This window comes from Gastrolobium bilobum, unplaced genomic scaffold (assembly GCF_033153095.1).
Source record: "Gastrolobium bilobum isolate Gb01-03AN ecotype WA unplaced genomic scaffold, APGP_CSIRO_Gbil_v1 utg13952, whole genome shotgun sequence".
Classification (NCBI taxonomy): Eukaryota; Viridiplantae; Streptophyta; class Magnoliopsida; order Fabales; family Fabaceae; genus Gastrolobium; species Gastrolobium bilobum.
The window spans coordinates 333,638-348,638 of record NW_026898355.1 but is presented as its reverse complement, the minus strand read 5'-3'; the positions used below and the strand labels follow the sequence as shown (position 1 = coordinate 348,638).

The 15,001-nt window shown below is 34.1% G+C and overlaps 2 protein-coding genes across 2 annotated transcripts; both read right to left on the bottom strand.

The window, feature by feature from the left end:
- Positions 1 to 2,813: 2,813 nt before the first annotated feature.
- LOC133315195 (F-box protein At1g70590) lies at positions 2,814 to 5,731 on the bottom strand. Its single transcript, XM_061516773.1, has 4 exons — positions 5,080 to 5,731; positions 4,474 to 4,607; positions 4,088 to 4,270; positions 2,814 to 3,393 (listed from the first exon to the last, which is right to left on the bottom strand). Exons 1-4 carry the CDS (start codon positions 5,600 to 5,602, stop codon positions 3,229 to 3,231), a joined length of 1,005 nt encoding a protein of 334 aa, XP_061372757.1. The 5' UTR covers positions 5,603 to 5,731; the 3' UTR covers positions 2,814 to 3,228.
- An 8,338-nt stretch (positions 5,732 to 14,069) lies between these two features.
- LOC133315196 (cyclin-dependent protein kinase inhibitor SMR6-like) lies at positions 14,070 to 15,001 on the bottom strand. The gene has a single exon (XM_061516774.1). It carries the CDS (start codon positions 14,628 to 14,630, stop codon positions 14,298 to 14,300), a length of 333 nt encoding a protein of 110 aa, XP_061372758.1. The 5' UTR covers positions 14,631 to 15,001; the 3' UTR covers positions 14,070 to 14,297.

Below are 15,001 nucleotides of genomic sequence, written 5' to 3'. Positions count from 1 at the left end.
GTACGCAGTGACAATATAAAGCCATTTGGTGGCTTAATTTTCAAAGTGATGATTCATTTGAAGAAAAAATAGCACAAGACATTGTGCATACACGGCATGCACAAGAAAAGAATGCGGAATAATTCAATTCCTTTAATCAATAAATAGAATCAATTTCTCATTTGTTCAAAACATTCCAAAATAGAGAAGAAAATTTCTCTTATCTTGAGTAAGATATATTCTTTTAATATAAGAAAAAGTGATTTTATTCTTTCTTTATATTTTAGAGAAAAATTGTAATTTCTTTTATTTAATGAAAATCTTCTATAATTTTGCTCTTTGAATTTTTTTTCCAATTGAATTTTGGGATAGGATATTGTTACAATCAAATAATATTACTACCATATCTTAACCGTTGATGTCAGTCAATTAATGGTTATCATTTTCACAAATTAAACTCATTAATTAATTATTAATTCACAATAAATAATAACCATTGATTGACAAAATCAACGGTTAAAATATAGTAGTAACTTTATTTGATAATAATAATATCTTATCCGTTGAATTTTTCAAGTAAATCTTACGTGTCACTTCAATTGATGTATTTGTACATGTTAATTTTTTAACCGGTGAAATTTATATAAAGTTATTTCTTACAGTTAATGTCTAGAAAAGTAGTTAAAATACTTAGTCACCGTTACATAATAGGGTGATTCTCACTAAAATTACACTTACCAGATCAATTAATATAGTTAACACTGTCTTAAAATACATATTTATTTTAATTCTATTTTAACTATATGATATTCTGTTACCATTCTCCTGATTCTTCAAACACGCGACTGTTGATCTTGTTGAGTCCCTGCAGCAATGAGTCTAAGACTATTAAGGACATAGTTTTGAGTTGATGGCCTGATTAACTTTGTGGATTTTATAAACTCGTTAATAGGTGCTCTTTGTTATGTTGCAGAGAGCTTTTGTGTGCTTATGCTGTCTTCTGCTGTAAAAAGCTCCAAATTGAAAGAACTTGTCTGCATCGCTTAGGTAATATTACACAGGAAAGAAGGTGCAGGATATATGTCGCACAAGAGATGGCGATTGAACATGCAAGGTACTCCTTTTCCTGAATGTTATTTAAACCGGTTATGATGAGAGGCCCTATTTGCTACGTTGCAAATAGAGTTTTCCTTCCTTCTTGTATGTCTTTTCCTGCAATGTGTTGAATATAGTTCCTAGTTATACGAACTAGTCTAATACGAAAGTCGATTGTCTTTCATGGATAAGATGTTGGAGATGTAAAGGATAATTGCACTCGGAAATAATTCCATTTTTCTTCTACACTTAAATGCAATTTCCGTGCGTTCCTTTCCAAATGTCTGGCTGTTACGGCATGCCTTGATATTCCATGGAAGCTCTACCCGTCTCATGAAAAGCATAGATTTGAATTTTGGGTAGAAAGAACATTCTACCATTCTGTTCTAATTTGACGCATCGACTAAGCGATAACTATGCTTGCAATCTTCAGACCATTCTCCCCTGTTAAAGCTTTTTCCACTTCATCTACCCATTATTGGTCTACTTCAACAAGCAAAGGCAATTTAGATGGCAAAAAGACCCGTCTATTTTTCTTCACATTCTTGACTCACTGACCACCTATGAAACACCGACACTTCTCGACACTCTCTGTACTCCAACACGCGTTATAAAAACTCAAAAAATGGTTCAAAAATTATGTTGAGTTGCGTTTTTAGTTTCAACTATTAAATTTGTTAGATTACAATTACTGTTTTATCGAGTTTAATATAAATATTTAAGATATTTTATATTTCTTTGCAAAATTGATAAGTATTATAAGTTTAACTTTATTTTTTTGTTAAATTATTGAATATTAAATATAATATAAACTACATAAATTAAAAATATTATTAAATATCAAAACGTGTCCTAACGTATCGAAATCTAACAGTTTTTAAAATTAACGTATCGGAGTGTCATGTCGTATCACGTGTCAGTATCGATGCTACATAGCTGACCACTGCACCTGCCCATACGAAACTTCTGAGCAAACAACAGATCCCCAAACCTTGAAATTTTCCGCATTCAAATCTCGAACTCATCTATGCACCAAGCTATAGGAAACTTTCGGGGAAGGGACATACAGATACATACACTTCTTATTTCATGTATACTAGAGAGGACATATATGTCCTAATTGTAGTGCCAAACATACAACTAAAAAACTAAACATGGTTAGTTGCAGAGTAGCTATTGAACCACGGTAGAGGTTAATTGATCCTCTCGTAAAGTTACAGACGTCAGCTTGCTACTTCACGATCATTCTTCCTATATAATCTAAGGATGTGTTTGGTACCGGAGAAATTTTTTGGTGACCGGGAATCATGATTAATGAAAATTCAGTAGAAATTGAGTTTACTTGGAATCTTACGAAAGATGTGTTTGGTTCGCCAAAATATTACCGGGAATACTGGGTAAAAATTACTGATTCCATATTTGGTTTAGAACGAAATATGACTTGGAATATGAGGTTATTTTACAAAAATAACCCCAAACTATTTTTACTTTTGTAATTGATAGATTGGGTTTAGATTTTTATGTTTATTGGGGTATTTTTGTCTCAAAATTTATTGTTGTGCTTTCCCTTTACTTGGTATTCTGATTGGTATTCCGAATTACCATATTATTTTTGGTAATCTGAATAGTGACTTTTCTTTATAAATCAAATTACCGGTAATCCTTGAATATCCGGGAATCGTAATTTATTCCTTCTACCAAACGTGGTAATTACATTTACCAAAGAAGGATTACCGGTAATCCTCTCCAAAAACTTGAACCAAACACCCCCTAAGGGTAATATGAAGTTGCAATCTTCCATACAGCCATTTATGAAAAAGGCCCATCACATTCTATCCTGCACATTTCTACGGGGAAATGAAGAGGATCTTTTAACTTGTCAATGGATGGCATATAAAAGGATTCATCTTAGTTTTGTTTTGGGCTTTTACATACCTAGAAATATACTATGCATTTCTTGGAGCACGAACTAGAAAGTTAGAGATTACGCATAAAGACCACAATGGTCAGGATTAGTAGGCAGAGGGGAAGTCGATTGGTCAACTCCTGCTTTCCTTGGTCTTATGCTTTAGGCTTTCTTTGTTAACTTCACCCTAAAGATGCAAGGGGTCAAGGCAACGCAACATCTTGCGGACAAACCAGATAAAGTCTGGCTCAACGTGATGGCAAAGCACGCCAACTCTCAGCTAGATGCATGGCATGATCACGCGAAGCTGCTGAAAGCCGATGAACAACTACATTCTTGACATGAGCAGCACCTTTTTCACCAGCACGAGTAGCAAGTTCCAAGTATACCATAGCCTTCATCATGTCTCCCTCCTGTACAGATATAATACCTCTATTAGAAAGGCATTATAATCTAATTTTTTAGGGGAAAAAAATTCAAATATTATCCACCATATCAGACAAAATATTAGAACTTGCTAGTTGTTAATTATCATTATTACCATAAGCTACCAATATTTTTAGTCATTGCTGACTGCTATTCCAATAGTGTAAATATATTCCGGATAAGATCACAAAAATGAAATCAACAAATACAAAAATTGAGGCTACTGATCATGAAACAGAAATCGGAACTCCCACTGAAAGAACAAATGTCAGAATGCCGAACTGTAATAGAACCTCAAAGCATATAAGAATTAGCAGTGAGGATGCAAAATCACATTTTGCATGATTCAGTGCGTAAGTCCATATCTATCGTATAACACTTGAATACTAGCTGAACAGCAGTTCGGAAAATAGAGATCAATGTAACCAAGTAACACTGAGGAGAACCAAAATAGATGAGATGAGAAAGTCATACAAGAGACGTCTAGCAAATGACTTCAGTCTCTAATTAACAAGCTTGAGCAACAAATAGTGCAGCAAAGACCACAGATTCCAAAAAAGTGCCATGACATCCAGTTTTCACAAAGCGAGAAAAGTTCACAGACATTTCAGTGTTTAATTTATTCTTTGGTACACATTCAAAGTACAAAGGTCTAGCATAAAGGGGTATATAAATACTTACAGAAAATAGAGCAAGTCCATGCTCAAATTGAGCTTTACTATGACCATGATCTGCAGCCCGCTTCATCCATTTTCTTGCTAGTCGATGACTTCGTGTCAGTCCTTCCCCATAGGAGTAGCATAAAGAGATATTGTACATAGCACGCACATACCCACCTTCTGCAGCTTTCAGATACCAATTAGCCTGTTCCAAGGAAAACTTGTTAAAACTTCAAAGCAAATAGCAGAATATTCATGAAAATAAAGGAACCAAAAATATCCAACATCATAAAACAATTCCCAAACAACGAATCAAGCAGATTTCCCAGCTTCTAAACCCTCCATGACAGAAAAAGTTCCATTTCATAATTAAAAGTTAAGAGGACAGAAAAAGGATAGAGCACCAACAGCTTCTTTTATGTTGCTATTGATCCCACCACCACGATGCAGGCAATGTGCAAGCTGGTACTGGGCACGAACATTGCCACTAATGGAAGCTTTATACAACCATTTCAAAGCTTCCTCAGTGTTCGGAGGTTCAGCTGCATAGCAAAGGTACACCTTATCAAAATGTTCTTTGCCATTCTAAAGATATATTCATTAAAATTTCATACCCTATATTTCATTTTTTAAAATTTAAATTAAAAAAAAAAAATTCATTTCCAGCCACCATCTACCCAGAACACCACAGAAGAAAGAGAGCCATGAATTTCCAAGAAGATTTTGCAGACAAAAAGACTGTTAGAAAATAAAAAAAATTGATTTTTATACTGTATGCACTATGCATCAAGAACACAGACACTATTACAATGTACTTGGACACAACCTAAGTCCGGATACCAAGCAGCACACACACAAAATCCAAAACGTGCATGTGGTTAGGAAGATTTAATTATTTTCCATAAGAAGTAAATAGAAGTGAAAACACAACATGCTTTCATGTATATAAAAACGGAAACAACAAGATCAGCTGCAAAAGATGGAAGCTACAAATAGAAAGGGTTCGAAGAAAACCTTGCAGATATGAAATACCCAAATTGCACTGTGCAGAAGGGTTTCCAAGTTCCGCAGCCTTCAAATACAAATCCACGGCCTTCTGTTTCTCCCCCCTCTCCCAGTAAATCAGGCCGGCGTCCACCATAGCCAAGGCGGAGCCACGAGCGGCGGCTTTCAAGAACGACTCCAAAGCCTTCTCTGCATTCGGACGGACCCCTCGCCGGCCATGCTTGAACCGTTTCCCCCACGTCAGCAGCAACATCGCCTCCCTCAGCGGCCGGAGCGCCTCCCCCCATGACCGGCACACCAGGGACGCCGCTCGAAGGTTCGGCTGGTCGAAGGAGGCGGCGATCTTCGTCAGAACATCGTAGGGGAGGGCCGAGAAATCTCCTCCGCCGGACGTTGACGGCGGAGGCCGGGAACAGAGGCGAACGGAGCGAGCGGAATAAGCGGCGGAGAATTCGGAAACGGTTAGGTTTCGGAAATGAAGAGAGGAGAAGGGAGAGGAAGAGGAGCTACGAGGCCATGTTGTGTGCTTCATCTGCTTCGGTAACTGTAGCAGTTGAACCGTAGGGAGTGAAAGTGAGAGAGAGAGAAGGGGTGAGAGAGACGACGTCGGTGGATACTATCGGTAATTCGGTCGTTGAGTCATCATTTACCTTAACTTTACATTACATCCATTAAAAAAAAGGTTCATTTAGTCTCTTTCAAACTATAGTTGATTTGATTAATGAAATAAAGATCCTCACACGCATTATCTCAAATTTATTTTGTTTCTGCCAATTTTTTAAAATAATAATATTATATTCCTATAGGTAAGTGTGAGGTAAGAAGTATTGTTCTTTGCCCTTGACCGTTGTTTAGTTGAGGATAAATTTTTTGAATACTAAAAAAATATAATTAATAAAAAAATGGTTAAAAAGTGAAATTGGTAGAAAAATGTAAAAAAAATTGTTTGGTTGAGTAAAATTTTACCAGAAAAATTATATGAAATTCCTGAAGAGTGTATTTGGTTGAATAGAAAATATTGATGGAAAACTAATTCAAATTACGAAACTATCATTTTAAAAATAATATCACATTTGTAACTTTTGCCAACTCTACGCTCACCGATTTATAAAACTTTTGCCAGTTTTGCAACTTATCCGGTTTTTAGAAATAATACCACCTTCAAGGAAAGAAAATGTAACAGTGATTTTTAGACAAAAAGCGTGCAATTAAGATAGATAGGGAACAAGAAAAGCTGGGTAAAAATCATAAAATCAGTTAACCAAACATGAATTAATGATAATGCAGCCATCACTTTCCAAGGATTATTTAACAAAATCCTAAAACAAACACCCGTAAGCTTAAAAGATAGCTACTTGTACGGTTGTACTTGTACCTCAAGACACCTTAGTGAATATTGGAATTTTTACTTGAGGGTTATTTACTCTCATATTAAAAAGAGCTGCGAAATTTTGGACACGTATTTCTTGAACTAGTACTTGCATGGTTGGGGTAGTGTTTGGTTCGGGAGAAATTTTTTTTACTAGAGAAATGGTCGGAAAGTGAATTTAGTAGGAAAATGTAAAAAAAATTGTTTGGTTGACCGAAATATTACCAGGGAAATTTATTTAAATATGCAAAATCTATGTTAGGGAGAAACTTTGCACCTGTTTTTTCACTTCCCCAGTTATCTCAAAATACCACATCTCAAGTGGTATTTTGTAACAGTGAATTTCATCCAAAAGTCAACACAAAATTCATTTTTCCATCTATCCTATTTGCTTAGTATTTTTTGAAAAAACCTGAACCAAACGTGATATTTTTCAATATCCACTTACACTTTTCCATCAATCCCAAAATAAACCTTCAACCAAACACTACCTAAAAAGTTACTTTTCCAAAGTTTTACTGTCATCCTGATTGGTCTTTAGGAGGTGTTTGGTTGAGGAGAAATTTTTTGAATACTAGGAAAATGTAATTGATAGGGAAATAGTTGAAAAGTGAGTTTGGTAGGAAAATGTAAAAAAAGTTGTTTGGTTGAATAAAATATTACTGAGAAAATTAAGTGAAATAACATAATGAAGTGTTTGGTTGAATATTTCATATTAATGGGAAAGTAATTGAAGTTACGAAACTATCCTTTTTTTTTTAAATTGTCCTTTATACCAACGATTGTCCAAACGGTTGTCTTCGTCTTTGGGTGTCGTCTCTGTCTCCCTCGTTGTATAGTTACAGGGTTTGTTGCAAACCAAGATGGACGATCCATGTTCATAAATGTCATTAGCTTGTTTGGCAATTCAAGGCAGTGTTCTGTCCATGTTCAAGCTAATATAACAAGTACCACCTTTTATGAAGGATCCATGTTATGCTATTATTAATTGCCTACCAAATATTTATGAGCAGATTCAACAAATGATATATGTGGAACCTTTGGGAATAACATATAAATGTCTATGGTTGAGTAAAATCTCTACCTTTAGCATCATTTGACATCTTCAGACTGCACATTACAGGTGGAACAAATTGGGCACAGTTGCTATGGTTTTGAGTAGACACAGTGAACTTGACTAAATTCTCTCCAACATCACGCACCTGCAAGTCTTCTGGACTGCATCAATATTAGCTTGACCATATTCCTGCATTCAAAACCAGTTTGACAGATATGGGTTTAGGAACAAATACATTTCACCAAGTGTGAGGGGCAATACAGTCACCCATTATATTACTTTTGCCACTTTTTCAACTTCTCCGATTTTTACACACAATACCACCTTCCAGGAAGCATTCTGTAACAGTGATTTTGAGATAAATCACACACAATGCAAGATAGATGGGCAACAACGAAAGATAGGGAAAAAAATGGAAATTGCTCAAACAAACGTGGAGTTCCTAGAATCTCAGCATCACTTCCTCGGGATAGTGTGACAAAAACCTGAAACAAACACCCCCTTAGGTAATAAACAAGCGTTGTAACAATGCATGGATAGTAATGGCAATTATAGTTAGAGGACTAACTTCTAGACGTGCATAAAAGAATTATGAAGAAAAACTATGAACAAGTCCTTCAATGATTGTCTCCATTTTCATTTTGGTGATTATTGTGGCCTTAGTAGCTCACGAAGACTTTGGCAAGCAACTCCAGTTGCCCTGGTGGGAATTCTTACTATTGTTAACAATAGGGCCAGCAAATGGGTTCGGTTCGGCGAGTTAACCCGCTCCATTCGTCAAACGGAGCAGGGTGAGCTGAGTTTTACAACTCATCTCAAATGCGAGGTGGGGCAGACTCATTTTTTGACGGGTTGATGGTGAATATAGGTGGGGGCAAGGTGGATCAGTGTAAAATAAACTCGAGCTGGTGGGCCAACTCACCTTGCCCCCAAACAAGAAAGGACGGATCGAGTTTTTCAGTCCACTTTCAAAAACGTAACGGGATGGGCTGGTTCATTTTTTGTCTGGGTGAGGCAATCGAGCCCGTCCATTTTGCCACCTCTGACTAACAATTGCATCACCTTTCACTTTTCACCATTACAATTGCGTCAGCTTTCACTTAAGTCAATTAGCTTCGCTTAATGGCTCTTGAACAAATTTTCTTTCATTTTTTTGTTTTTTAAAACTGTGTATTGGCTGGCCCAGCTAAGTGCCTTCGATGTAGGCCTGGTTGGGCCCAAAATGACAAGGGCATGCAGCTCTAGCCTTTTGGTTTAGACACAGGTAAATAATAACAATTTATAAATATTATATAAAAGAAAGTATATACAAGTGAATTCGATATTATACGTTAGTTATATAAAATTATTTTTCTAATTTCTCTCTCACACAATGTAGGCTTATTTTCACGCATTCTAATTATAATTTATCAATGTTGAATTTCAATTCAAATTTCACTCATATTTAATTTGATTTCATTTAAGTCATAAAATATCTCGTATCTTTTTAAAAAAAATTATATATTCAGCACTCTCGATTTTCACATTTAAAAAAATCTAACTCAAATCTAAATTATACTTATTATATATTTATTTCTCTTAATTTTATATAGATATTAGTTAAACATTTATTATATTTATATATGTTTATTATATTTTTTTGAATTGTATTTTTCTCCGGAAAAAATAAAATTTGATCGAATTCTAATTATTATTTATTATTTATTTTCTTTCCAAATAAGTCTATTAATTAGTTTTAATTTTAAAATCAACAAAAACTTTTTATAATATTACAAAAATGAGAAACACAAATTTTTTTATATCTAATTTACATCTTTAATGTTCATCTTAAAGCAAAAATACATCTTTAATATAACTATATTGAAATCAAAAATTATATTTTATTACTTTTATGTTTTCATTTTTTCTCACTATATTCGTAATTACAAAATTATATATTTACTGATGTAATTACTTAACAATATATATGTCATTCCATATAATAATAAATATTTATTTCTTCAGGTGTACCTGTCATAAGACTCAGGCTGTATAGTGACATTGTTTAGAGATAAAATATCGTAATTATATTTCGTCTCAAATTTATACAAAGTTAACTGGATTTAAGAAGATGTATAACCAAATTAAAATATAAGAATTCTATGATCAATTTTTTTTTGTAATGATATAAATTTTTGTATTTATTATATGTTTATATTTTCTCGTGCACCCTTAAGTAGTGTTTGGTATAAGAGTTCACAAAAAATACCCATGCATCTGACTTTGGTATTTTGTGTAATCCATGTTTGGTACAGAATATTCAAATATTTTCTCAGCAAACTTATTTGCCCAGCATTTGAGAAATGTTTGTAAAATGGGATAAAAAAACATTGCTCTCAAATACCACTTGGAAGATAGTATTTGTAGTTCACCGGCTAAATAGCAAGAAGAGCAAGAAATTGCAAATAAAAATACCCTCTTCTGAAGAACAGTATGTTTAACCTCATATTCAGTGGAATCCAATGAAAATTACAATCTATCCACCTCAGAGTCTTCGATTGAAGGTGGTAAAAACAATACCTTTCTATGTTAAAAACAAGATCGTACTCTTTTCTCCAACACCTAATCTGCATCCTGCAAGGTGGATTAAGGTGATTTGCAAAAGTTATCTCTTTATCTACAACCACCTCATGCAATGATAAATTCTTTCTCCAAAATATATAGACGGAGAAAGGAGAGACATAGAGAAATACGGAGATATGAAAACTTGAATATTGACGTTGGTAGAAACGTCGAAGACGCACTCACTGATACTTTATACAAGGATTATTCACATTCAAAAAGTATAAAAGGGTTATTTTAGTATTTTTAACCTATTTTTCCATCAATATTTTACCTTCACCCAACATAAACTCAAAAAATTTAACCTAATTTCTCCGATAAAATTTCAGTGTACCAAATAACTTTTTTTAACGTTCCTATCAAATTCATTTTCCTATCATATTCCTAGTAATTGTATTTTTCTGATAAAAAGAATTTCTCCACTACTAAACGTCGCTTAAGTGCATGTTAAGCTAGCATGACAAAAATGAGTGTGATACATGTATATGTATGCATTTAAGGGGAAAACGAATGTATTCCGAGGTTCACATTTTACACTTCAATTAGCCAAAAGAGAATTTAAATAATAATAAAAATTTAAGAACTTCTATCTGGAAAGTGACTACGTTACCCTGAGCTATTGATCTGTGTCTTCTCTCTATGTTTGTGTTTATGCACAAAACTAGAATGCTATCCCTTATGACCTATGCTTCTGTGTCTTCGAACCTCTACAAAACCAGAACTGGATCCGTAGCTAACTAATTAAAGACCCCTGGATCTACAAAGTTACATTTGTAGAAGGAGACGGTCAACATCTCCAAGCTTTTAATTTTCACCAAATTTGGCACTTGCCATATTGATGAAACTCTACCAGTTGTGACCTTCCCAAAGATTTATTTACAAAGAGTAATGACATGACATTCACAATGTACATTAAGTTCGGTTACTCTAAAGGGACTATATAAGTTTTTGAGGTAACAGCACTGAAGTGATATTTTCTGTGTACTGCATTTAGCACTGCTGTTGCACAGTACACATATTGCTTTTATAGTGTATGGTTAGTAACCAAATTTGGTACACATTCGGAAAAAAAAATTGATTGTAAGTGAGTTTATCTCTAAACTACATAAATATTCTATGAGTTTTATTAATGTTATGCTACATAATATAAGTGTAATTTCCAACACACATAATAATGGAAAGAGAGGAAGTGGAATGATTAAAGAAAAAAAAAAATATGTGGACCCTACCTCTTTAATGTGTGTGCAGGAAAGTGAAGTTATGTTATGTAAAATAATAAACATAAAACTCATAGTCTATTCACTCTTCTTTAATTTAAGCACATGTGTTTTTAATTCAAAAAGTAAAAATCAAGAGTAAATACACCCTTATGTGATTTTCAGTAGTTTAATTTCTCCAAAAATTATCCGCATTTTCTTTGTTCAGTAGTTTTCAATATGTTCAGTCCTTCTGGAGTTCCGATCTTAATTTGTTTCTTAATTTGATGTGTTTTCTACAATAAATTGCATCAGACTTAGAGTACCACATAGGTTCTGATATTTCTGTTTTGATGTTTATTTCAGAATATAAATATAAAAATAATTTTTCAATCCTTTTAGATAGGGATTATATTTTTTAGTTTTAAAACATCTTTAAAATCTACAAGCACAGGACAACATCAACATGTAGTCATTGTACCACACTATTAATGAGAGAATTAAGGATATACAAATTCTATTGTTGATAGGTTTTATAACAGCTAGAAAGGAATGTACATATGTAACTTCAGTAAATGTTGTACACTGAAATTATATGTAGTTGTTAGATATGCATTCCAGGCTTATTTTTACTTTTAACCTCCACAAATCTTCATTTCATAATCGATATCCTATCGTGAAATAATTACATATAATAATGATTATAAATTCCTCCTTCCAATGTCGGTAGCCTATAAGAATAAGACCCATGGCCTTGGCAGTATGCAGCAATGCAGCATGCAATCCATGGGTATATAAATCTACAGACAAAGGAAGTTATGCTCGGAACAATCTAACAGCACTAAACAGTGATTCAACTGATCCAGCAGTCAATACTACGTCACAATGCTGTCATTTTCTATTTGCATCCTTCTTCCAATCAAGTATTAATATCAGGATTACTTATCCGATTGTTGATTACTGTTAATTAGTACTTATTTAACTCAGCAAACATTTTGGTTCTGTGAAGCCCCATAATATGATATGAAAAATTATTTTACATTAATGTGTCAAAATCTCAAACAGGCCACACCTCACTGTCACTAGATACTCAAATACTAAGCTTTTTGAATGACGATTATTATAATGGCATTATGGTAAGGTGATTCTTGGCTGTAGAACCACCAACCACTTTAAATCTTTTCTAGTTCATTTTGAAATGAAAAAAAAAAAACAGGTATATATAATACATAAATTTTTTGTTCCTTGTCTCCACATGAAAAAACCAATAAAAATATATAAACGAATTGCTAAAATTAATACACAAGTGTGGTTACATGCCAAACAACTTTGCTATTCTACATGTGGTCTCCAATAATGAGATTCAACTAAGGATTAGTATAAGTAATCTAATCCACTATGACGCACTGCAAGCCAAGCAAATTCTGCAGTCTACTCTTTTTCTTTCTCAAGTCATCTTTAGACGTGTTCCAATGCCATTCCCTCAATCACAGGCTCCGATCCCTAGAATCATTGTTTATTAATTCACAATACTAGATGAACTCCCCCTGACCCCCATATTGTAAGATTTGCTTCGTCCTTTTTTGCACATTCCTACTAAGTAAACTATTGAAAGTTTTGCCATGTCTGTAAGAACATTCATTGTTTGATAGTACTAGAACAAGAGAAGATAACTATGACAATGTACAATCAACCAATTATTGACCTTCAAAAGTTTAGCATTATTAATTAGAAATGCAAAAATGGGAGCCATTCAACTAGCATAGGATTCTAATCTCCCCCGGCACGTGATTTGTCGCTTTACCACATGACTCCGTGAGCTAATATCAAAAAAGAATTTAAAGAGAACCTTCCCACTCTCAACAACCAGTCCGAGGTGGGTGGGGAGTCATTTGCACATATATTTATGCACGTCACTTCTGAATATTTTTTAAGGGTTTTCATTTTATCTTTTAACATAACACAACAAACTTTTCTACCCTCACAATATTTTGTGGGGTCCACACTTTTTAAAACAAAAAAATAAATAAAAAATTAAGGCACGCAAAACGAATCTCTATAACATTACACAATCACTTTTCCTACAACATAACTCTTATAAAACCCATTTTTTATATGAGAAATATTTAGTTTGGGAAACTTACAATAAACAATTATGTAAGTTAATTTTACGAAAGAGTTTAACTATTTTTAAGAAAATATACATTTTTTTAAAAACTCGAGTTCTTTTTTTTTTAGAAAAAGAAAAAGAAAAAATTGTATAACAACAAAGAAGAAAAAAAAAACCTCTAGATTTATAGATTTTACTTGTTAGTTGTTGGTGCACTACTAAATGTTGAGGAAAAGGCTATTAAATTGAGATGTGGGGCACTACATGTTAGACCCTGAACTCTAAAAAGAGAAGATGACAACATACTATGAAAGTTACTGATGAGGCTATAGCTACACGACCAAGTGGGGCTTTGGTCTCAGTCAATCAACGATGAGAAGCATCCGTGCAGCATCTGCCTACCTCAATTTGAAAAGGATTTCACTTTTACTTTGCATTTTGAAACTCACATGCACACATGTAGCTTCTTAGCTCGGATTTTTTACCTATAATTTCTCATTCCTGCGCATGGTCATGAACAGTTGCACACATATAGGCCCACACAGATACAGGAAGCTAGTTCAGTTTTTTACAAATACATGAATCAATGGAGTACTAGTTAATAAATTCGCACATAATCTATACCATATGAAACGAAGCAGAGAATCACGCAGCAAACAAGATCAAGCATGCAAGCAAAGAAGTCATTTTTATTGATTTATACTGCTCTTTATACAAATACCCTAATCTCTAAACTACTGAATTAATTAAACTCTAGCTAGATTAACAGAGAAAACAACTTATATAAAACTTAAAAAAAAAAAAAAAAAAGGGTTACATAAGAGAACCAAATACTAGCTAGGTAGCTCTAACTAGCTAATTAAGGGTGAAGGTGGTTATTTCCCACCTCTATGATCAATTAGCCCTTTCAACATGGCGTATAAACACAGTTTCTAAGTCTGGTGGAGTGAAGAACTCTCTAGCTCCACCACTATAGTTGCACTTCAAAGAAGGCTTTCGTTTCCTAGGAGCTCGTGGGCACGTCAACGTTGTGGGAATCCTTGCTTGTTCCCCTTTTGGCGTTGTGGAACACTCCTCCTCCATGTCACTTTCGTCTTGTTGTTCTTTCTCAACAGGGATGGTATATATTGGCTTCAATGGCGCTCTTAAAGCTATTCCGGCGATGACCCATTTTCTACTATCTGACTCTAAGCCTCCTTCCACTTGTGCCTTCTCAGAAAACCCCATATTTAACCACCAAAAAGTGTTTTAGGGAAATATGTATGTATTTATGTATAGCTATAGCAGGGAATAAGAATAAGGGAATAAAGATGGTTTGATTTTTCCTTTTTCTTTGTTCTCTATTCTTTTGGGTGTAAACTGGCTGGGGAATCGAATGAAACCAGTAGGAAAGTGGTGACTGGTGAAAAGGGTGGAGGAAAAGAGAGCGAGAATGAAGAATAAAGACAGAAATTGAAGGAAAAAAGTTTGCACTGAGAAAGATGAAGGAACAAATTAAGTAAAGAGCTTTGGATCAGGTTCAGTGAAAGAGTTTCTTTGAAGCTTGTTGAAGGTAAGGGGACAAAGAAAAAATGAAGTGGGAGAATTTGGTGACTTTT